At 41.2% G+C, this 23,713-nt stretch overlaps 2 protein-coding genes across 2 annotated transcripts in view; one reads left to right on the forward strand and one right to left on the reverse strand.

Moving 5' to 3' along the window:
* Positions 1–23,713, reverse strand: part of Prkg1 (protein kinase cGMP-dependent 1) — an 885,274-nt gene that overhangs the window by 289,496 nt on the left and 572,065 nt on the right. The window lies entirely within an intron of this gene.
* On the forward strand, positions 12,277–15,976 carry Cstf2t (cleavage stimulation factor subunit 2 tau variant). Its single transcript, XM_032891797.1, has one exon. It carries the CDS (start codon positions 12,454–12,456, stop codon positions 14,338–14,340), a length of 1,887 nt encoding a protein of 628 aa, XP_032747688.1. The 5' UTR covers positions 12,277–12,453; the 3' UTR covers positions 14,341–15,976.

Consider the following 23,713-nt stretch of genomic DNA (forward strand, 5'->3'; position numbering starts at 1 on the left):
GCCCAGCCTGCTTTCTTATACAGTTTAGGACATCTGCCTTCCAGTAGCAATACGCACCATGGGCAGGGCCCTTCTGTATCAGTCATGCTCCAGAGCTTTGCTTTTCCCCAATTAAGATTTCCTCTTCCAGCTGGCTGTGGTGGTACAGCTTTAATTCCCTCATTCTGGAGGCAGAGGAAAGTGGATCTCTATGAGTTTGAGGCCAGCCTGGTCTACACAGCAAGCTCCAGAACAGACCAGGGCTATATAGAGAGAACCTATCTCAAATGCATAAGTAAACAAACAAACCAAGAAATAAACAGTAAAAACAACATGATTCCCTCTTCCTAGATATGTGTAGCTGTGACAGCCAGTATACCTTCCAAAGTATTAGAATCGTTGATGCATCTTTAGATGACAAAGTGATGGCTTAGTCTTTCTGTGACTACAGGGAGGAGCCCTGGCCATTCACTGATATATCTGCCTTCTTTAAGATTTGGCTTAAGAATTTTTTTTTAATTTTATTTTTATTTTTTAGATTTATTTATTTATCATATACAAGTACACTGTAGCTGTCTTCAGATACACCAGAAGAGGGCATCAGATCCCATTACAGATGGTCGTGAGCCACCATGTGGTTGCTGGGATTTGAACTCAGGACCTCTGGAAGAGCAGTCGGTGCTCTTAACCACTGAGCCATCTCTCCAGCTTCTTTAAGATTTGGGAGAGGGGTATATACTGGAACCTATAAAATTGTTACTTAAGGGCTGAGAGATGGCTCAGCGGTTAAGAGCATTGACTGCCCTTCCAGAGGTCCTGAGTTCATTCAATTCCTAGCAACCACATGGTGGCTCACAACCATCTATAATCAGGTCTGGTGCCCTCTTCTGGCCTGTAGGCACATACATGCAGGCAGAAAGCTGTATGATGTATATATACATAATAAATAAATAAATGTTTAAAAAAATTGTTACTTAAGCATCTCCCTATACATATGTATTTATATATGTATGTATATGTATATATATGTGTGTATGTATATATATATTTAATTATATATATATATAATTATACATATAATTTCCTTGCCAGAATATGTATTATGTCTTTCGAGGAGAGAGAAAGGGAGAGGGAAACAAGAGAGAGATGGAGGGAGAGAGAGGAAGAGAGAGAGATCCTTTTCCCTCTAGAATGCATCCTTTTGATCATTTCTCTTTCTTTCACACCACCCTCTGTTGTAAATGTGCCTTAGTCCTTGGCTTGAGGATGGCTGTCTCTCCCACGGTGCATACATAGGGCCTGTGGCCTCAATTCTCTATGGAGAGAAGCATGACCACCCATATGATAAGCCTAATTTGAGGGTAAGAAGTGGAAGCAGCAGTGGACACAGAACTACAAGCTCAAAGTCATTCTTTTCTAGATTCTTGCTAGCCTTGGGATTATAAATACTGCTTGGCTGTCTTTTTGTTGAGAGAGAGACGGTGAGATCTTTGGCCTGCTGACCCTATCCTTTGTGTGTCCCATAAACCTACACAAGCCTGAAGTGTGCGGAATGTCTTAGAGTCTGCAGAACGCTTCCTCGTTTGTCACTCCAGCTTTCAAGTTAGAAAACATTCAATCCATTTTAATACCCTATTTGTAACTAATGTCTTTTCAACCTCCAAACACGAGATTTGCCGTTTTATGTATTTCTTTCTACCAAACAATCACATATTTTAACCGCCGTGCATTTCTTTCATTGGAGTGACAGTTTCAATGTGAAACAGCTTAAATTAATAGCTGTCTCTGATCTACTTTTCCCCTCTGTGAAATAATTTACAGTTCCTAGGCAGTCTGTTTTCATAAGTAAGCAGCCACCAAAGCTTAGGAAAGAACTCACAACAATGAATTTTCTTGGCAATACAATATATTACCTAAAATGTGTCAAGTAAATCACCTATGCGAGAGGCAGCCGGTTCCAGTGCCTTGGTATAAATGACAAAACCAACCTTTGCCAGGGCTTTTCAGGGTCCTGTCATGTGGTCACAGATTTCACAGTTTTTTCCCATCAATTTTATGTTGCATTTTCGTTTTCAGACAAACACAGAGGCAGCTGGCAAGGCAAGAAAAGCTGGGAAATTTGGCTGCTAGTGAAATTTAAAAGAATCTTTCCTTGGGAAGAAATACCTCATATTTAGTATTATTAAAAAAAAAAAAAAAAAAAGCAAACTAGGCTTATGTCAGGACTTCACAATTTCCTTTAGTGGAACTGCATACAGGCGTTTCCCAGCTCTTCCCAGCACTCTCTCGGTCTCTGTCTGTCTGTGTCTGTGTCTCTCTGTCTCTGTGTCTGTGTGTCTCTGTCTCTGTCTCTGTCTCTGTCTCTGTCTCTCTCTCTCTCTCTCTCTCTCTCTCTCTCTCTCTCTCTCTCTCTCTCTCCCTTATGGGCAAATCCACCTATGCCTGGCTTAGCACGTTCATCTGTCAAGAAGCCCTCAGAGTGATTATGTAGAAAGCACTTAGCCCAGCCATTACACTGCTGTTCTAATAAGAATCGTTCGGTTTTACATCTGTCACATTCAAGGAAGAATATTAACCAGTTCTTGGAGCCTATGTTCTCCAAAGATAGTTGTGTAAAATACTGTATTGAAATCCTAGTTTTCCAAATATTATTTTGACTAAGCCTTAAAACTTTATAATGATTTGCTATATAAACGTTGATGGGGTTCAGAACATACCACGCCAAAATATAATACATTGGCATAAAGAAGAAAAAAAAAAAACTAGCAGAGGCAATAAAATCGCTTTTACTGAGACCCAGTGTTCTTCCTTCAATAAATCATATACTTGTGCCCATCCTATATCTGCCTCCAGTGTTTCAAACAGGTCTTACTTTGTAATAGAGCTTGGTCTTGACCTCCCAATTCTTCTGGATTAAATTAAGAGCCCTCACTAGTCCTCTGTTTAGGTGATAGGAAGTGCCAGGCACCATCAAAGGGGAAGCCATCAGTGACCACTAGGACCTCTGGCATGGGATTACCAGCATGACCAAGAGAAGTCACAGTGCTTCGCTGAATGATCGGGGAATCCCTTTTCATCTTCACCTGAGCAGAAGTCAGTAGATACATGGTAGCGCCATTTTCCTTTTCTATATACCTCTAAGGAATTCAAACAGATCGCAGTTCCCTTTGGAAACTGTCTGTTCCTATCCTGTCTTCCGTATCTTGACAGAACGGAAACTCCTCACGGGCACAGCTGTTCCTCTGCTCCAAACTTGAACTTGTCCATGATAAATCCTCCATGAAAATTCGAGAGAAAAATCGGACAGATGCTTCTAGCGAATGCCACATTTCGGCTCACATTTAAGCTCCCATATTAGAAGCCATCCAGTGACTGACTTCGTTCCACACAACGCATGCACAGTGAGTAGTCAGAAGTACTGAAGAACCGTAGTATTCTAAAGTTTTCTCTGGCTCTCGCCGAAATGCTTCAAATCGGCTTTCCTAAGGATGGGGGTGCAAACTTTTCCGCCTTTCCCCCGCCTCCGCCACCCCATCTGCAGACACCTGCTCTCAGGAGGATTCCTTGGAACCTGGCCTCTCTTTGGAAGTCTCGCTGGCGATAATGAATAGTTTGCAACAATGGCCTGGTCCTGGGACCTTGGCAGCAGATTGCAAGCCGCCAAATAGGCAGAGGAGACTTTGCACTTTTGTTTTTATCCTCCCTGCAGGCACCAACTTCTCTTCTGTGGACTCCTCTGGGCTTTGGGCTGACACACAGGGTTCCATTTTCAGCCTAACAAAAGACTGAGCTCAGAAGGAATAGGTCATTTGCACTTCCTGCTTTCCCTGCAGGCTCTCAGTTTTTTGTTTCCTAGAACCTGGAGGGAGTTGGCAAACACCTGGAGGCCAGGGAGAAGAAGTTCTCTGATTGTCCTGCCCGATGAGAAGGTAGATACGGATTTCAATCTAAATGTCAGCAGCAGACTGTGTGGAAGACGACAATAAGAAAGTCAATGTCACTGTTTATTGTTGTGTCATTAAACTGCCGAGATAGAGTTACCAATCCTTGTATAGGAAGCGTTTGGGGCTTTAAAAATGTATACTCAACTTCAAGAAATCATATGTTATATACACAGCGTGTGTTTTCTGAAGATCATAAATTATGAAGTAAGCACTTCTTTTGAAAATCTTTTATGAATATGGGTGCTTTACCTTTGAGTTTGGGATTACCGATGTTTGTCAGCTACAGTTACTTTTGGAATCCATACTCCACAGAGATTTTACTAATGCTGCTGCACCAGTAACCGAATTGACTGAAACTCTGTATCTGGTAATTGGCGCTGCTCTGAATCCCACCCTGCTCCTGTCCTGGGCCTCGCTATGACTCCACAGATAAGGGACATTAATTCTTGGCACTTCAGGTTGATCTCTCCTGCAGCAGTAGAGTTGCTTCACCCCAGAACCCCCACCCCCTCTGCTGTACTGAACTAAGGGGTAAACCTGGTTTGTCATTAGGAGAAATCCTGGCACTCTAGTTCTCCCCCAGAGAACTGAAACAACAATTTACTGAGGAGAGAAAGCAGAGAGAGGTCGATCTTCAGCACAAAAGAGTCGATATAAGTGTGCAAATAAACAAATAAGGTGTGAAGGAGGGCAATATACACACAACTACATACATATTCACATACATATACAGATTTGCATATACAAACAGATACATACACACATACTTAAAGACACACAGACAAACACACACACACACACACACACACACAAATTGGGAGAGGAGGATGGAACAGAGTATTATGAAATCCAGAAAAAAACCCAGTTCCTTCTTTTCTTGGAGATATCAACATCAATGGCTACTATGCCCTTCTCTGTAAGGCTCTCCAGTTTCACATTTGAAGACCTAATGACTCCTGTGACTGTGTCTCATGTTAGGGCTTAGCAATATGTGAGATTAAACGAGCCCATAAGCACCAAAAGTGATCTAATCTGGTGAATATCCTCACGAGAAGGCAGATGCTCTAAGGCTCTGTCTACACAGAAGCAAGGCCAGGTGAAGACACAGAGTGAGGGCAGCCGCAGGAGAAAGCCCGGCTGCCAGCATTTTGATATTATGCAAGCAAATGTTTCTCTTTGAGCCAACCAATTTATGGCATTTTATTACAGCATCCCTACCAGACTGGTCTCTGCGTTATGACGGGTCACAAGCAAGCATTAAAGTAACCCCCAATGTCACCCCTCTCTGTAGTTGCAGTTGGTCTCTGGACCAGCGCCACAGAGCACTAGCTATGACATTCTCATATACACTGCATTTTACATTTTAACCAAATTTCTAACTCTCGGGAGTCTAGTGGAATATGACAAATTTAAACTGGCACTCCTGAAGTAATGTTTTTTGGAGAGCATTCAACTGTGATAAGGAGTCCAAAATATGTCCTGCCACGCTGTCGTTTTATTGGTGATGTTTTAAATCCTGACCCCCAACTAAATGCTTCAGAAAGGCTACTTTCCCATAACTCGGGGTCATGATAGGTTCATTCTTAGGTTCCCGGAGCCCCAGAAGTGGAATACAATCCCATTTATGAAGAGAATAGTTTAGACACTTCTTTGAAGTTGGATCTTTGACTATTCTGCTCACAGAAAAGAATAAAAGCTAAAAGGATCCATGAACTGCTCCTCTTAAACACATTATCTTCATTCAGCTCCAAATGCGGGCGTGGAGTTTTCCATTCTTTTTTTTTTTTTTTCTTTTTTTCGGAGCTGGGGACCGAACCCAGGGCCTTGCGCTTGCTAGGCAAGCGCTCTACCACTGAGCTAAATCCCCAACCCAGAGTTTTCCATTCTTATGAGGCTAGTTGCTTTCTCTGTGTTCCCTCAGGTGACAGCTCAAAGCGAGAGTGGCGGAGTTTCTCTCCTTGTCCAATTAGTTCCCATGGTTGAATATCTGTGCTTGTCTGGCAGCACCTTCTCAAAAGCAACCATCTTAACAGCAGCTTGAACCTGGCCCGCACTCAGATAGGTGCTAGACCAAGGCAGTGTTAGCGGAGTCTGCACATTCCGTTGTGTAAACGTTTGCACAAGCCCATTGGGTAAAGATGATAATTATAGCTAACCAAATATCTGAAGAGAACATCTCATGGTTCACTAAAAGAACTTCATAAACACCACTATGATCAGTAAAACGCTCACTGAAGTATCCTATAGGATTGAGCCTGAAAATGATTCCCGCTCAGCTACAGATGTGCATAGTTGAACAATGTTGCCCATCTTAGAGTTGTCTCTATACAAGTGTAAAATAACACAATCTAACGACAGACCATTGTCTCTTCAAATCCAGCCCTCTCAGTGACACGAATAAGGCATATCTCAAAATAACATTAGAGTAAGTGAGGTTTGAGCCTCTTTCCACTTAAAAGTCTGCTTTGCATATTACCGTTATATACAAATGCAGAGTGATAATACAGTATGAAAATGACAAAATACAGGTTATGTCTTCTACACAACAATCCAATACAGGTAATAGCATTCTCGCTTGAAAGATGACAAAGCAGAAGTAACGAGAATTAATTTGTCCAAGATGTATGAGTTCTTGTCACCCTCAGTCTAAGATTAAAGACTGAAATCTAAACCCCTTCATCCTACTCCCTGAGAACATTGTCTGCTTGGCCTAGACTGAAGACCTAGACACAATTACAGATGATGTCAGCAAGCTGGCAGTTAATTCTGGTCCAGGACCTTGTTGTCCTTGTGTTACATGTTCTTATCCTGTCAATAATAGACTGGTAATCGACTAGACAACATTCGGCTCCATTTAACTTGTAGTCGTGCAGTGGTGTACTTTCAGAGCCTCAGATGTACATAATAGTTCTCTTGCCAACAACAGTGAATCATAAGTGGAATTTACTATTTACTTCCCTCTATGTTCTTTTCATATTAAATGTATTATAAATGTGGGGGAAATACGGCCTCAGAAAGGCCTAATTTGGGATCTGAGAAACCCAGGCTCTTTTATGGAAATGAATTCATTACCTATGTGACTTGCATGCTTTTAAAAAGCCTTATTTGAGGTCTTATATTGGCCCTATCAATTGGAAAAAAAACGAAAAGAAAACATCTTTCTCAACCGATTCAGTCTTTATATGGTCAGCCCATCAGTTGCCATAGCACTGATTGTCACGTCGAAATTGCAATTAGTAACACTCAGAGCTAATCAGGAAAAAGGCCAGTGGAGGCTGTGTCCAGGCCTCGGTAACCCATGACTACTAGGCTAATTGAGCAATAGGAAGCTCAATTTCAAGAGACCTGGTTTCAGGCTGCAGCTTTGCCTCTTACTCTGCATATATGGGCCATTTGTTGACTAGAATGTTCATTTTCAAACTTGATTTCTTGATTGAAGAGTCCCGTGGAACAGTTGCCTGTCCTAGTTAAGACAAACTCATTAACATCACTATGCCTAATTCCAGTTAGCTGTAGAGCAGGACGCTATGGCTGCCTAACTCAAAGACACTTCTAACACACGGCCACCAAACACATACTGTTGCTTTTAGTAGAAAAAGACAGTGAGGTGAGCATTGAAGAACAAGAAGTTAAATGTGACGAAATGAATATAAGAACTGGGGAAAGAAGGTGTTACGAATACATGGACAAGGGGGTAGAAAAACAAAGATTGCATGCCACAAAAAATGAGGTGCCCAGGTCAGCCAGAGAAAAGTGCACAAAGTGATGGAGGATGGGTAGTAAACCTGGAGCTACATTGTAGAGGATGCTAAAGTTGACAGGCCAGATGCCACACTTAGGGGAAAAGGACTGAAGAGCGTAGCTGGAAGCTAACGAGGTATGATTGGCTTAAAAAGAAGCCTCCTGACTTTACAATCACAACTGTTCCCCTCGGTCCTGGGAAGGCTGATGCCCCAGTGTAGGGGAATGCGGGGGTGGGGGTGGGGAGGTGGGAGGATGGAATGGGGGCTTTCCTGAGGGGAAATCTGAAAAGGGGATTTGAATGTAGATAAAGAAAACAACCAATAGAAAAATGAAAAAAAAAAAAACCTGTTTTCATGAATTTAATTTTTAGAACTGTTATACTAAGTCCCACCACATGATCACCAAGCATCTTCGCTTCTAGGTCATACAAAACACCAAGTCCCAATGTCATATCTTGGCCAAGTGCAGCTGCTGTCTGAATCGCTTCTGTTCTGTTTATATCTACAGTCGATTGTGAACCGTCCCTCAATACCATTTCTACCAGGAAGCCTCCTTTAGGAATATAGATCTCTCTGGGTTACTTTATTCCATTTCTAGATACTCCACCCTGCATATCTAGTTCTTAAAAATAGTATCCTGGAGGAATTATCATCAACCTAAGAATAAGAAAATAGGTGTCCTGGCCGCAGGCTGTTACAATTTGGACTGTGCTATTTAATGTCACTGGTTTCTTTCTAGGTTAAATGGTTTGTTAATACTCAAACTCTAAAGACGTTTGAAATCATTCATTCAAGTAGTGAAGTAACAGGAACTCCCTAGATGAAGCTTCACCGCAGGGACTGAGGCTACACGGGTGAACAAAACAACAAAAACAAAACAAACCCGGAAATGAAAAAACCTCATCTATACATGTTAACTACCATCTATATATTTATGGTATGATTCTCTCCCTGAAGTGGAATAGTTCTCCAACTATGACCTTCATTAAATCGCCTTTAGACCTCCACAAACAGATATCTGTGTTTCTTACAGGAGAGGCATGGGAAACTTTCGTTTTTGAGGTGTTTTTCTTTTTACTGGTGAGGCTGATATAACAGTACACAAGACCATGCAGAGAATTTGTTCTAACAAATTGGTTTTCACACTGCTGTACTGACAGTGTTCGGAAAGATATTTATGGAATAAGAAATAGGAGGCAGATGGTCAAGGGATGAAAAGACCTACATGTTTCCTTGAGTGATTTTGCAGATGCAAAGTCACAATTCTACTAAGAGGTAAATGAATTCATGTCCACAAAAAGGTCTAGATGACGATCCAGTTGCATCCAGAGGAAAATGGAAATATGTTCAACTAACAGGAAGGGGGAGGGACTAGAAAAATAAACTTTGTGGAGTGTTTTGGTTATTTCTTAAGAGACCAAGACAAATAAAAAAATGTCCCTGGGGCTAGAGCTGGGATTATAATTTAGTAGACGACTTGAAGTCCTCAAGTCAATTCTCAGCAGGAAGGGTAAAATGTACCGGACATTTTTCTTTTCTTTTTCTTCTTTTTTTAAAAGATGATTGTGAGCCACTAGGTAGTTGCTGGGATTTGAACTCAGGACCTCTGGAAGAGCAGTCAGTGCTCTTAACTGATGAGCCATCTCTCCAGTCCCCAACATTTTTCAAAATATCTTAAGAATATGTCTAGATTTGATCTACTTAATCCACAGCGAATTCTTTTAAAGTGTATTTTATTTATGTTTTGAGGGTCTCGCTGAATATCCATGACTAGCCTGGAACTAGATATGTAGATCAAGCTGTCCTGGAAATCTCTCAAATATTGAGATTAAAGGTATGAGCCACCACACCCAGTTTATGGTAATTTTTTTAATTCAATGTTTTAATACATTTGATAGACTCACAAAGACTATAACATTTACAATTTTGTATAAAATTTAATTTCTGAAAATAGCTAAAAGGAGAGGGGAGGTCTTACATGTATCCCGGGTTTGCCTGCAACTCAGTATATAGCCCATGCTATCCTTGAGCTCAAATGAGCCTCAGCCTGTCTTAGGCGTCCATGTGCTTGTGATTCCAGACTCATGACCACCCCTGTTGTAAATACCACATATTTGTCAGATTTGGGTGATTTTGTTGGTCAGTCTTTTTTTGTTGAAAACATGTACATTTTTAGTTAAGGCATTTAGTTTTTAGTTTGACTGATAGATCCCCAAAGTAATCCAGAGTAAGAGTTTAAACACCATTTCTACAAGGGACTAAGGTGACAGTCTTTAACAGCGATAACTGTTCAAGTGTTGAGGGTCTCTCTGTGTAGCCATCACTAGCCCGGGACTAGAGTAGAGAGCAGGAAGTGTCTCAAGTGCTGGGATTAAAGGTGAGCCACCATGCCCAGTTTGTGGTGAATGTTTTATTTAATGTTTTAATACCTTTAAGCATCCCATAATAGTCAGGTAAAGTCAAAGGCTTGTGGTGCGCGCCTCTAATCCCAGCATCCCCTGGGAGAAGCAGGAGGATTGCAAATTTGAAGACAGCTTGACCTACATGCCCAGTGAATTTCAGGCCACCCTGGCTGCCAAGGGGCCCTGTGTTAAAACAACAAAACTAATTTTAGTACACCTGATATCTTAATTTATTGAATTAATTGACAACTGAATGTAAAAATATACCATATACAGCTTTCTTCACAACATAAGCCATAGCCCTATTCTCTTAAGCCCAGCACTTGGGAGGCAGAGGCAGGTGGAGCTCTGAGTTCGAAGCCAGCCTGGTCTACAGACTAAATTCCAGGGCTACATAGACAAACCCTGTCTCAAAAAACAAAAACAAAGCCAGGGGGCTAGAGACATGGCTCTGTGGTTAAGAGCACGGACTGCTTTTCCAGAGGTCTGGAGTTCAAATCCACATTGTTGCTCACAACCATCTGTAATGTCTCTCTGGTGTGTCTGAAGACAGTGTACTCATATAAATAAAAAACCAAGAACAAACCAAAATATAAGCTATGATGTTTTTGGATTTTTTCCAAGTTAGAACTATGAAAATTATGTATTGGTCATTAAAAAGGCAGTATTCAAAGTATAAAACTGGCAAGAATTTTGTTTTATACATTTCTTGTGCTTAGTCTTCAAAATTCTGAATGCATTTTATTTATACAGAGAACATTGGTTTCAACACTAAACTTTAATTGATAATGCTTGTGTTTATTCAGAATCAATGACATTTTGTCATAGGACAGTACCCTGCGCCCAATGTCTACATTGGTTTAATTGTGCTGGAATTAATTTTAAAAATAAGAAACATTAAAATTCAACTTCGAAGACCCAGAGTAGGAGAAACTGCTCAGTGGGTAAAGCACTGCCCCTGTGTATCAAGTTTGATCCCAGGGTAGAAGGAGAGAACCAACTCCTGCAAGTAGCCCTTTTGATCTATATAGTCCACAACTATAAAAGTCACACACACACACACACACACACAAATAACTAAATAAAATGTATTTGTTTTAAAAGTTCTCATTTTATGTAGCTCTGGTTGGCTTGGAACTCAATATGTAGGACAGGCTGCCTTTGAATTCAGTCTTACAGTACTATACTGGGAACCCCGTCCACCCTCTGTCTTACACACACACACACACACACACTATATATATATATAATATATATATACATTATATATGTTATATATAATATATACATTATATATGATATAATATATATACATTATATGTGATATGATATACAGTTTAGCTGGGTGTGGTATTGAGTCCCAGTACTTGGAAGGCATAAGCAGAGGATCTCTGAGAGTTGGAGGCCAGCCCAAGCTCCAGGACAGTCAGGATTACATAGACCAATCAATCAATCAATCAAGCCAATCCCAACTACCTATATGTGTACGATAAAAGTTAAATGAAGGGGTTGGCAATTTAGCTCAGTGGTAGAGCGCTTGCCTAGGAAGCACAAGGCCCTGGGTTCGGTCCCCAGCTCCGGAAAAAAAAAAAAAAAGTTAAATGAAATCGATTCATCCATACTCTGCAGTCATACTTTTTAGTTAATTCCACTTTAGCATTTATGTCACTTAAAATTAGTAAGAGGAGGGAGGAATGATCACAGCCTGCACACACAGAAGACACCGGGAGGATCCTGGACCTAGTAACAGTTTGAACATGCCAAAGCGTTAATTTATCTTTGCGAGAATTATTTTTTATGCTTTTAAGATAGTTTAAGGGACAAATATCAACATTTTACCTCAAAATCTTGAATAAGATTTAAAATATTTCAAATATTCTATATTAAACGAAAACAGCTGTGAAAACACACACGTATCAGAAATTAAAACATTAAGCCTTAAATCAGCTTCCGGTTGGCGGTTTCCCGCAGGTGGAACGCAATGAAAACCGCCCCCGATGAGCCGAGACGCTGATGCTGCCCGTAACCATAGTGAAGTCCGATCGGCCATTTTTAATGAGGTCAGTTCTAATGTATCCGGCGACCGCAGGAAGGGAGAGAGGGGGGCGGAACGCGGGGGAAACTCGACCAATAGGATCATGGAAAAGAATCCCACTGTCAGTAACTAGGCGCGTAAAGCAGAGCGCACGGCCGGGGGCGGAAGGTGCAAGATAAATTAGTCCGGTCTCAGGAAGCAGTTTCTGCGGCCTAGCGGAACTATGGATTTCTAGCACAAAGATTTCGGTCCGGAGTTTGGTGTCTGCTTCCGTTACAGAGCGGAAGTGTGGTTCACCAGAGGACGACCCTTGGACGAATTTACTCTCCGCTATACGCTCGGCAGGAATCATGTCGAGTTTGGCGGTCAGAGACCCAGCCATGGATCGATCACTGCGTTCGGTGTTCGTGGGGAACATTCCGTATGAGGCGACGGAGGAGCAGTTAAAGGACATTTTCTCGGAGGTTGGTTCAGTTGTCAGTTTCCGTCTCGTCTACGATAGAGAGACAGGAAAGCCCAAGGGTTATGGCTTCTGCGAGTACCAAGACCAGGAGACTGCGCTTAGTGCCATGCGGAACCTCAATGGGCGAGAATTTAGTGGGAGAGCGCTTCGGGTGGACAATGCTGCCAGTGAAAAGAACAAGGAGGAGTTAAAGAGCTTAGGCCCGGCAGCCCCCATCATTGACTCACCCTATGGGGACCCTATTGATCCAGAAGATGCTCCAGAATCGATTACTAGGGCAGTCGCCAGCCTGCCCCCAGAGCAAATGTTTGAGCTGATGAAGCAAATGAAGTTGTGTGTCCAAAACAGTCACCAGGAAGCTCGAAACATGCTACTTCAGAACCCACAATTGGCATACGCTCTGCTGCAGGCACAAGTGGTGATGAGAATCATGGATCCAGAGATTGCACTGAAAATTTTGCATCGTAAGATCCATGTAACACCACTGATCCCAGGCAAATCACAGCCTGTCTCTGGGCCTGGCCCTGGTGGGCCTGGTGGCCCTGGTGGCCCTGGAGGCCCTGGCCCCGGCCCTGCCCCTGGCCTCTGCCCGGGACCTAACGTCATGTTAAACCAACAGAATCCTGCCCCTCAGCCTCAGCATTTACCAAGAAGACCTGTGAAGGACATTCCTCCTCTGATGCAGACCTCGATCCAGGGCGGAATTCCAGCTCCGGGGCCAATACCAGCTGCAGTTCCTGGACCTGGACCTGGTTCCTTAACCCCGGGAGGAACCATGCAGCCACAGGTTGGCATGCCAGTGGTTGGTCCAGTGCCCTTAGAGCGAGGACAGATGCAGATATCAGATCCTAGACCTCCAATGCCTCGTGGACCCATGCCTTCTGGTGGCATCCCTCCTCGAGGACTACTGGGAGATGCTCCAAATGACCCGCGTGGAGGAACTTTGCTCTCAGTGACTGGAGAAGTAGAGCCCAGAGGCTATATGGGACCACCCCATCAGGGTCCTCCAATGCATCATGGTCATGACAACCGTGGCCCTGCCTCACATGATATGAGAGGAGGACCGTTAGCAGCAGATCCCAGAATGCTAATTGGAGAACCCAGAGGTCCCATGATGGATCAAAGAGGTCTACCTATGGACGGTAGAGGAGGAAGAGAATCTCGAGGGATGGAGGCCCGGCCCATGGAAACGGAGGTCTTGGAGCCACGAGGAATGGAGAGAAGAATGGAGACCTGTGCAATGGAAACCAGAGGGATGGAAGCAAGAGGCATAGACGCAAGAGGACTGGAGATGAGGGGCCCTGGCCCTAGTTCCAGAGGTCCGATGACTGGTGGGATCCAGGGTCCTGGCCCCATTAATATGGGGGCAGGTGGCCCTCAGGGACCTCGACAGGTTCCAAACATTGCAGGAGTGGGAAATCCTGGAGGTGCCATGCAGGGGGCAGGTATACAAGGAGCAGGAATGCAGGGGGCAGGTATGCAAGGAGGAGGGATGCACGGAGCAGGCATTCAAGGAGGGATGCAGGGGGCAGGCATGCAAGGAGGAGGGATGCAGGGGGCTGGCATGCAAGGAGCCAGTAAGCAAGGTGCGGGCCAGCCTAGCAGTTTTAGCCCTGGGCAAAGCCAGGTAACTCCACAGGATCAAGAAAAAGCAGCTTTGATCATGCAGGTTCTTCAGCTGACTGCAGATCAGATTGCCATGCTGCCTCCTGAGCAAAGGCAGAGCATTTTGATTTTAAAGGAACAAATCCAGAAATCTACGGGTGCTTCTTGAAAGGTTTTCAGCTAAGAAGTACTTAGTTATTCCTTCAGGGTTTACTCTGTGGCATGAAGTGGGTGCAAAAAGCTGTCCTCTGTGTTCGCACACTTTAACCATTTAAGGTTTTCTTCTCCCCAGACCTTAAATCTTATTTCTTGTCTTGTCACTTTCTGTTTTCCTTTTTATTTTTTGATTGAGGGGAGGGTGTGGAGGGGGTGGGCCTGTTTACTTTGTCACTGTTGACTCTACTGGGTACCCTAAAAATGACTACATCATACAAAATAAGGTTATGAGGAAAATGCGGCAATAATTTGTCTGCACTTTGTTAACTGTGTTTTAAAAATACTGAGTAAACTGGGAACTACATAAAAATTGAAGATGGCTTGTTACAGTATTGATATACTAAGATAGTTTAAAGTTCTTTGGTTGTATATTGAACTGAATGTCAGAATGTTAAGATACACTTTTTGGTAATAGAAATTTCTATATTTTGGAGGCAGCAGAGTACTGTAGTAAGGTTAATGTTTAGTTATTTTGGAATTATTTTGAAATATTGGAGCTAACAGTTTGTGGTATAGATGTATGTTTTTTTTTTAAAGCATTGTTATCTGTAAAAAGATAATTTTCATTTATCTGACTTTTTTTTTAGACCATTAATATTCTTGCCTGATCCCAACTGGTAGTTTTGCAGGATAGTTGTAGTGTCAGCTGAATTACATAAAGCCGCCTCTGGGGAGACTCAAGTGATCTTCTTACACATTTCTCTAAAAAATTCTTAAGGCCCAAGTCTGGTTGTAAGTAGTTTTTTCACATCATTTAAAAGAATCAGACATGGGGTTTGACTTTCTTGAGTAGTGGAGGTTTTTGGGTTTTTTTTTGTTTTTGTTTTTGTTTTTCAGTAAAGCTCCCAGGTTCTTGATAAACCACTATCCATTCACAGATGGAATCCATTTGGTCAGCAAGAACCAGAAGTTAAAATCTTACTCTATGCCTTTTGATATGTCTTACAGTTTGATAACTTTCACAAACTACTTTTCTATCATCACCTTGCTAGAACTGGGGCCCAAGTGAACTGACAACTCTGCTCAGTTAACTTAATATGTTATTTCTCACAACTCACAAAAGCCCTTTGGTCATAACGTAGTTCCCATGAAGTGTGTTTGAGAATAAGGAATGTGGAACTTAATCCATTTCTTTTAGAGCTACTGTATCATTTTCAATCAATGTGACACCTGGATGTAGTGTCATATTTAGATAATGAGCAGAAACAAGCACAAGCTCCCACTTGACCAAGTGGCATTCCTCTGTGGGAAAATAAATACCCAGCTACTGAGGGACGAGCAGCCTTAGGGAGGGAGCTGACCCAAGGTTGTTTTCCCTTGCAAAGTTCGAGCATTTTTGAGTGTACAGAGTTTTCATTCTTAGGCTATTTTCCAGCCATTTAGTTTTTGTGCTAGTGTTAGACTCCTGTGGTTTCCTCTGCCTCCTATGCTGAGGCGGGTTCGTGTTCTGTACCTTTATGCTAGTTCTGACTAATCCCAATTGCTTGCTTCTTTCGAGACTGCAGTTGCTAGCCCAAAACTTCTTACAGTCTTTGTTATAAGAAAATCTCTGCGTTGTTTCATGAAAATTAAATAAAAAGGTTATATAAATAAGGTATTTTGTATGTTTTATTTAATACATTGGGAAATAACTTTTTACGAGATACATGCATGCATACATATGTAGAAAAAAGTGAAACTAGGAAACTAATGGAATACCTTTAATTATTGTATATGTAGTTCAACAGCTGAAATACAAGGAAGACACTGCCAGTCCATTGTGACACCTCCCACATCAGACATGGGTGTCCTTTGGAATACTGTGTTCAGGTTTCTTAAGCATTGACAGCATTGTACTAGAAAGGATTGTGGTCACTTCACTGGAGGGATTGTGTTTACTCAACGCCCCAAGTTGTAATAGGAAACGGCGTGGGAAACACCTTACTCATTTGAGTGTGCACTGCAGTAAAACATGAAAAGGAAGGGTAAAACATCCAGTTTTAGTTGGAAAAAAATTTTCATTAAGAGCAAATTTATCCTCAAAGTACTTAGATTCATCACAAAACATAACAACTCTTTGCATTAAGATACAAATTAGAAAAAAAGCACTTGTACTCTTCAAAAAAAGAACTTCAGGGTCATCCTTGGCTATGTGAGGAGTTGTGTCTACCCAGGGCCACATTAGCCAAAATAGTTTCTCATTTCTAATTAAGAACTTAATTCTGGTATTGATACAGAAAATAAAGGGCCTTGGTTTATTTATAGGAGACTAGCTCAAACTATATCTGGTACACGAATTTGTTCACAGTATCACTGAAAGTGATGGAATGTGACACTGATAAGTAAACTTTCTTTAGGGCTTTTTACTCTCAGGCATTACATGCTTTGGGGGATTATATCATGATTGACTTTCACTAAGTATCTTCACAATAGCCTTTTCCTTCCCCTGTTACTGATGATTGATGCACAGGTGTGATTTTCTAGAGCTTGTAAATTTGTATGGAAGGGATACACTGATTGGCTCTGGCAAAGGTGAGCTAGTCTAAGTGAGATTGTTCCGAGACTGGAATTTTATTGGTAGAAAACATTTCTGAAAATGTGTATCCCAGCTTGCAAATCTTGGTTTTCCATGCTGTGATAGAACATTAAGAAAGCTTGCAGAACCTCGTTTCCTATGGTGTGTCGGGCTTTTCTCTTAGGTCTAATGATGTCTTAGGACAATTAGGAGCAGCCACCTACTGTGATAGGGAAACTGAATTTGCGGTCACATCTGAGTCCTCACAGAGAATGTTAACCCCTGCATTATTTCCCTACCTAATCTAAACAGACTTCTTCATTTGAAACGTGTTACTCTCATCAGGGTATTAATCACAAACGGCAAGAAGTGATTTCTATTTTTTTTTTCTTTTTTCTTTTTTTCGGAGCTGGGGACCGAAGGAAGTGATTTCTATTGAGGAAATTATTAATATATTAAAGCTTGTCCGTAAGTGATATTTAAGTATATATTCTTGATGTATAGTATTTTTAAATACTTATTTTAGATCTAGCAATAAGATCTTGTTATTCTTTTGTGTATATGTATACACTCTGAAATGCTTACTGGCTTGAAACTCTTTTTGAGACAAGTTCACACTATCAAAAAGTAAAAAAAAAAAAAAAAAACCACACCAGTAAAAACCATACATTGTAAGTAGTAGGGTAAGAGAACCCAAGTAGTTACCAATTGCATAGGAAAATATTTCTTTATAACTGACTTGACTTAAGGCCTAAAGGTGGGTAATATTCAGTAGGTGGTATAAAATACACTAACTCTGATTATAAATACTTTCATGATTCAGTATGTATAAAATTTATATGCATTTGGAATGAACTTCAGACTATCCAAAAATTGATTTTTTTCCCTCCTAAATCTGCTAGGTTAATGATTTGTGGTCTGCCTCAGTAGAATGAATAATACTGTAGACATAGAGAAATGAAAACTGTTTCTAACCATGGTGTCTCTCTTAATTAGCTGTTTTAACCAGAATTCTGTCATTACATGAAAAATCTATAAAAGCGTACGAACCATTTTACGCACACATCTGACCACAAACCCCACCTTACTGCCTGCAGTTAGTGTGAAGCAACTTAGACCAATTTTAGAATCCATTTACAAGCTTCTTGTGGGCATTAATAAGGTTTCGAATTAATCTTCCTCAGAAAAAAATTAATTGGCAATAACTCAGTTTTCAACTCCCTTCGTCTTAAGCATTAGCTGTAATAGAACTTGAAGTGTGTATCAATTTAAAAAATAGCACACCTGAGTTAATGTAATGGGACTTTATCGGCCTTGCATAGGGTATTAACATTTATAAAATAATACTTTATATCATAGGTAACACACATTCTCACATTAGATCAATATAGTAGCATCCAGCATGACTAAAATATTGGTAGGTAGAAACAAAATTAATTGCCCATCAGAATTTACCTCATTGCTTTAAGCCGATACCTAACATGATTTCGTTTTTAGTGAGTGATGAGAGAAAAGGGGCTCCATCCCGTCTTCTTGTCAGCAACAGAGAAAAATGTGCTAGTGAAACACCTGGGATAGTTACTGAGTTTATTACCAAAATTTTGTCTTTCAAAACCTTCAGGCAAGAACTATTGAATTGGTAGCCTGTCGGCCAATTGAACCTGCACACAGGTTTTGCTCAAAACATGTTATTTTGAACGTGTATGTTTTTCCAGTCTTGTGACAGATTCAACCTCTTCCTTGAGTTACAAGGAGTTACAAGGCTGCCAATCGATCCCTGTAATACTTGGGACTTAACAACTGTATTCTTTAGTGGAAATACATGGCTATTAGGGTCCATTAGATTCATTAGTGTCTAATTTGACCTGTATGAAATAAGAACTTGTTTGGCAGGTAGGTGGTTTATCAAGGTTATTCCTGTAAACACAACCAACAAAATAGCCCAAAACAAACCAAAATGACGGCAAAGGTTAAAAATTGTCAATATTATAGATTTTCTATATTAGCCAAAGAAATTCCCACAAGGCCTGCCCAATAATACATACTGTTCTCACAAACCTTTTGAACCTTTAATAAATATTTACCCCAAATACTATATCTTTTTTAAAAAAATATTTTTTACGTGTGTGTGTGTGTGTGTGTGTGTGTGTGTGTGTGGTGTACATATGGAAATCAGGACAATCTGAGGGAGCTGTTTCTCTTCTACCGTGTGGAACCCAGGGATCAAACTCAGGCAGTCAGCCTTGGTGGCTAGTGGCTTTACCCAGTGAGCCATGTCACTGGCCCACTTCCTTTCTTTTGATTTGTCAAGCGTAGTTACCTTCTCTGAACACCACTTAAGTATTTGCTGGGATTGAGCTGCATTCTTCCATCCTTTACAGAGCAGATTGATCTGTGTATACAGGAAACTTAATGACTGCCATTCATGAGGTACTCATTATTCCCGTGTTACAGTTATATCAACTGTGTTGCCCCCAAATGCCTATTTTATTTATTACTATAATATGCAGATGTGAACGTGGGCTGTAGTGGTACACACCTTTAATCTCAACATTGGGGAGGCGGAGACAGGCAGATCTGTGGGTTCAAGATGTTATATAGTCCTTAGTCTAGGTAAACAATGTATACGTAAACTATGCTGCAAAAACACATGATTATTTCTAAATCCATATGTGGGGGCTGGAGGGATGGCTCAGTGGTTAAGAGCACTGACTGCTCTTCCAGAGGTCCTGAGTTCAATTCCTAACAACCACATGGTGGCTCACAACCATCTGTAATGGGTTCGATGCCCTCTTCTGATGCATCTGAAGACAGCTACAGTGTACTCATAAATAAATAAGTTTTAGAAAAAGCAATCTGTATGTGTGTATGTATCACACATCAACTGTGTCTATTACATCAGTTGTGTTTTACTGTAAGTTCATACCTATTTGTGCTATTGATAATATCGATAAGACACAGGTATGTTGAATAAGTATTGACCTAAAAGGTTATTTCTATGAAAACTTACAAAAGATTTTATAAAATTGGGTTAAAAATAAATGTTAAATTCCTCCAGGGGCGAGATCACTTTTTAATTACTTTAGCAGAGCGAGATAGCACATGCCTTTAATCTTAGCACTCTGGAGGCAGGGGTGGGCAGATGGATCTGTGGGTTGGAGGCCAGCTTGGTCTACACAAAGAGGTTTGGGACAGTCAGAGCTACATAGTAAGGCCCCCGTCTCAAAACAAAACAAACCAACACACACACACACACACACACACACACACACACAATGCTTTAAACATATTTGGATAGGTAGTTGAATCTGTCTGTCTATCTGTCCCTCATTTCAATTGAGAGCAATTTTGAATTTTTAACAAATCATGTGAAACCTTCAGTTTTCTCAGGAAGTTTTCAGTTAACGAAAGGGAAAACCCCCTCAGGAAATTTTAGGGTTGGTATTAATCACCAGCCCTCCCTCCCCACAGGGCTTACCCAGAAAGACAGCAGCTTGTCACCTTTCTGGCCCTCCCTGGGGTTAAATGCTCCAGCAAATGGGATGTGTTTTAATCTCTCCCTCCTTTAAGTGGTCCTTGGATGAGCAGCCTGGGTATCACCTGGGGGCATGTTGGAAATGAAGAATCTTGCCTTTCATCTCAGATCTGCTGAGTCAGAATTTACATTTTAATAAAGTCTCTGGGGGGACCTATAGCCAAAAGTTTCCTAGGCAAAACACTGCCTAAAAGTAATTCTAAAATAATAAAACAAAGTACCTTGAAGACTACTATAAGGAGAAATAGGTTTTAATTTACCCAGTAACACAGAAAATCAGATTAGGAGGGAAAAATCCCTCCCCTGTCTGAGGACTATGTAGAGGGGACACTTCAGCTAGAAACCATATTTGAACAAGTAAGCACATGAACAGAAATCCTGTTTGTTTATGATAATCATGTAAGCACTGGCCCTGATGAAAAACCCAACATAAAATCCACAGCTGTCAGGAAGACACTTGCGTGTATTGAGCCAATGTATGTGACCCTTTCATTTTTCTCCTGAGCAGAGGGGAAGTTATATAAAAACTATGGAAATAATACATTTATATTTTATTATATATTATCACCTGAAACATTGTACATGAAAAGTTGTGATGGCCATGTGGTGCCTCCTCAGGATGGATCATATCTTTCATAAATTTATGTTATAATACCTTAATTTTCCTTCACTCCAGCAAGTCTTTACTGCTAAGATAAACTACCCACAAAAAATGCTGACCTCGTCTTAGCACATGACATTCCTCTTCCTGGGGGCCAGGGATATTTCCTAAGAGTGTTTCTCATACCTTATCCCCTAGGCAATGGGAGCATTTGCAAAACTGTAAGGTCATTTTGCTTACTATTCAGTGAGCATTAACCGTGACAGAAACCAATCACCAAGCGCAGTAAGTATTCTGAAGTATCAAAAGGAAAGGGCCAATACTCAAGGATCAGCCTGCTATCTGATGTAATCTCTAAACTCTATGTTGCAATTTGTGCCTTTCTTTTTTTTTTTTTTTAAAGATTTATATATTTATTACATATAAGTACAATGTAGCTGTCTTCAGACACACCAGAAGAGGGCATCAGATTTCATTACAGATGGTCGTGAGCCACCACATGGTTGCTGGGATTTGAACTCAGGACCTCTGAAGGAACAGTCAACGCTCTTAACCACTGAGCCATCTCTCCAGCCCCCAATTTGGGGCTTCCAAGGTAGTCTTTGAATCTTACATAATTAAGGGTATAAACCAACCAACATTTGAAAATTAATCAAATTAGGGTTTTGGTTTTTCTCGAGGAAAGGTTTAGGTTGAGTTTAAGGGGTCGGGCTTAAAACATTTCCAGCAAATAATTTAAATTCAAAGCAACATCTAGCTGTTTTCAGTGCTTTGAATAGGAATGGCTTCCATAGACTCACTTGTATTGATGCTTGCCCACAGGGCATGGCACTATTAGGAGGTGTGGCTTTGTTGGAGAAGTGTATCACTGGGGAGGTGGGCTTTGAGATCTTACAAACTCAAGGCTGGCCAGTGTGACTCAGTCCCCTGCTGCTGTCTGTGGGTCAGGATGTGTATGTAACTCTCTGCTCTTTCTCTAGCACCATGTCTACCTGCACACTGCCATGCGTCTCACCATGATGATATTGCACTAAACCTCTGAAACTGTAAGTCATATCCAATTAAATGTTTTCCTTTGTAAGAGTTGCCATGGTCATGGTATCTCTCCACAGTAATGGAAACCTAACTAAGCCAGTGCTGATGTCAAAGCCCCTTGGTGAGGCTGTGAAATGACCTGAGAACATGGGAATCATTACCCATGCTCATGTTCAGACTCTATGTATTCCAGAACTAACCTTGGACTTTAAAGAAAGCTTCCCTGGGGCTTCGGGTGAGCTAGATAGATGACCTCCTATCTATTTAGCCGATAAAGAAGGACCAGAAGGTTAGATTAGAAAACATTGCCCAAGTTAGTAGGAGGCCAAGCAGAGCAAACAGTCAGAAGGCAGATGAAATTCGTCAGCTTGGAGAAGAGATTCAGAACTGCTGAAATAAGTCTCGAGGCTGAGAACATTCTAGGCCTAGATAAGATTGTACGGAGGCTAGAAGCTTCCAGGACTAGCCTAAGGTAGCAGACAGAGGCAGTAAACCTCCAAGACAACAATTATGTCAGGTGTATAAAAGTGACTTTTATATCCATGTGTATGTATTTTCACTTCTCTTGGGTATAAACCAGGAATGGGATTGTTACATCAGGTAAGAACTCCATAGTAAACTTTAGATGAACTGTCAGACTGTTTTTTTATGGGGGTGAGACGGGGTCTCTCAAGGTAACACTGGTAGTCCTGCAACTCGGTGTGTAGACTAAGCTGGCCTTGAACTCGCAGAGATCTGACTACCTCTGCCTGCGTGCTGGGAATAAATTTCTATTTCTACCCATATGATTCACTTGCCACAAATAGAGCGAGCAAATGGAGTAAACTTTTCTTAATGTTAGCATTTGTATTAGAGACAAGCAGATAATAAGATGGTGATGTCTTTAACATGTGAGAGAGATTATTTCTTTCATGATTTAAGAACTGACCTGAAGTAGAAATCAAGATGCAGTCCTAGAAGGAAGGGTTTTCAGTAATCTTTTTTTCCAAATGCTTTTAGAAAGGGCAGGGAATTGCTTTCCTGGCTTATAACTGTACAGGCACTGGTTGATTCTGAAGGGAACGGGAAGTGCTTTTTCAGGGACGATATACGGTGTTACACAGTGAGCGTGGTCTCCATCTGCATTCAGATTGTGCATCTAGCACACAGTACTTACATGACTCATTTCAATGCCTTATTTCCATTCTGCACACTAGGATAATTACCACCCTCTGGAGTTGCGATGACTGTTTGAGAACACACTTTAAACCATGCCTGTGTATAATATGCTCTCGATGTGAGGTATATGATAGCTTTTGCTATTATTCCAAACACACACACACACACACACACACACACACACACACACACACACCCAGAGAGAGATGGGGGGATTTAGAAGGCATAAAAACAACATGAAATTTAAGCCAGGTCTCTCTGCTTCTCTAGACCTTTCAACATGGAAAAAAATCGGCACAACTATTTCTACCTCAAAAGTAAACAAGGATAACAAAACAACAACAAATATTCTAGAGGCCCCTTCCTCAAAAGAGTTAAAAAGAGCACTTGTAAAAGGGAGATTTAAAACAAACAAACAAACAAACAAACAGACAAGGTGTCAGGGTATTTTAAACTAAAGTGGTCTGCATAGGGACAAAGTGGTCTGCATGGGAACAAAGTGG

The sequence above is a fragment of the Rattus rattus genome, chromosome 2, assembly GCF_011064425.1.
Source record: "Rattus rattus isolate New Zealand chromosome 2, Rrattus_CSIRO_v1, whole genome shotgun sequence".
Lineage (NCBI taxonomy): Eukaryota > Metazoa > Chordata > Mammalia > Rodentia > Muridae > Rattus > Rattus rattus.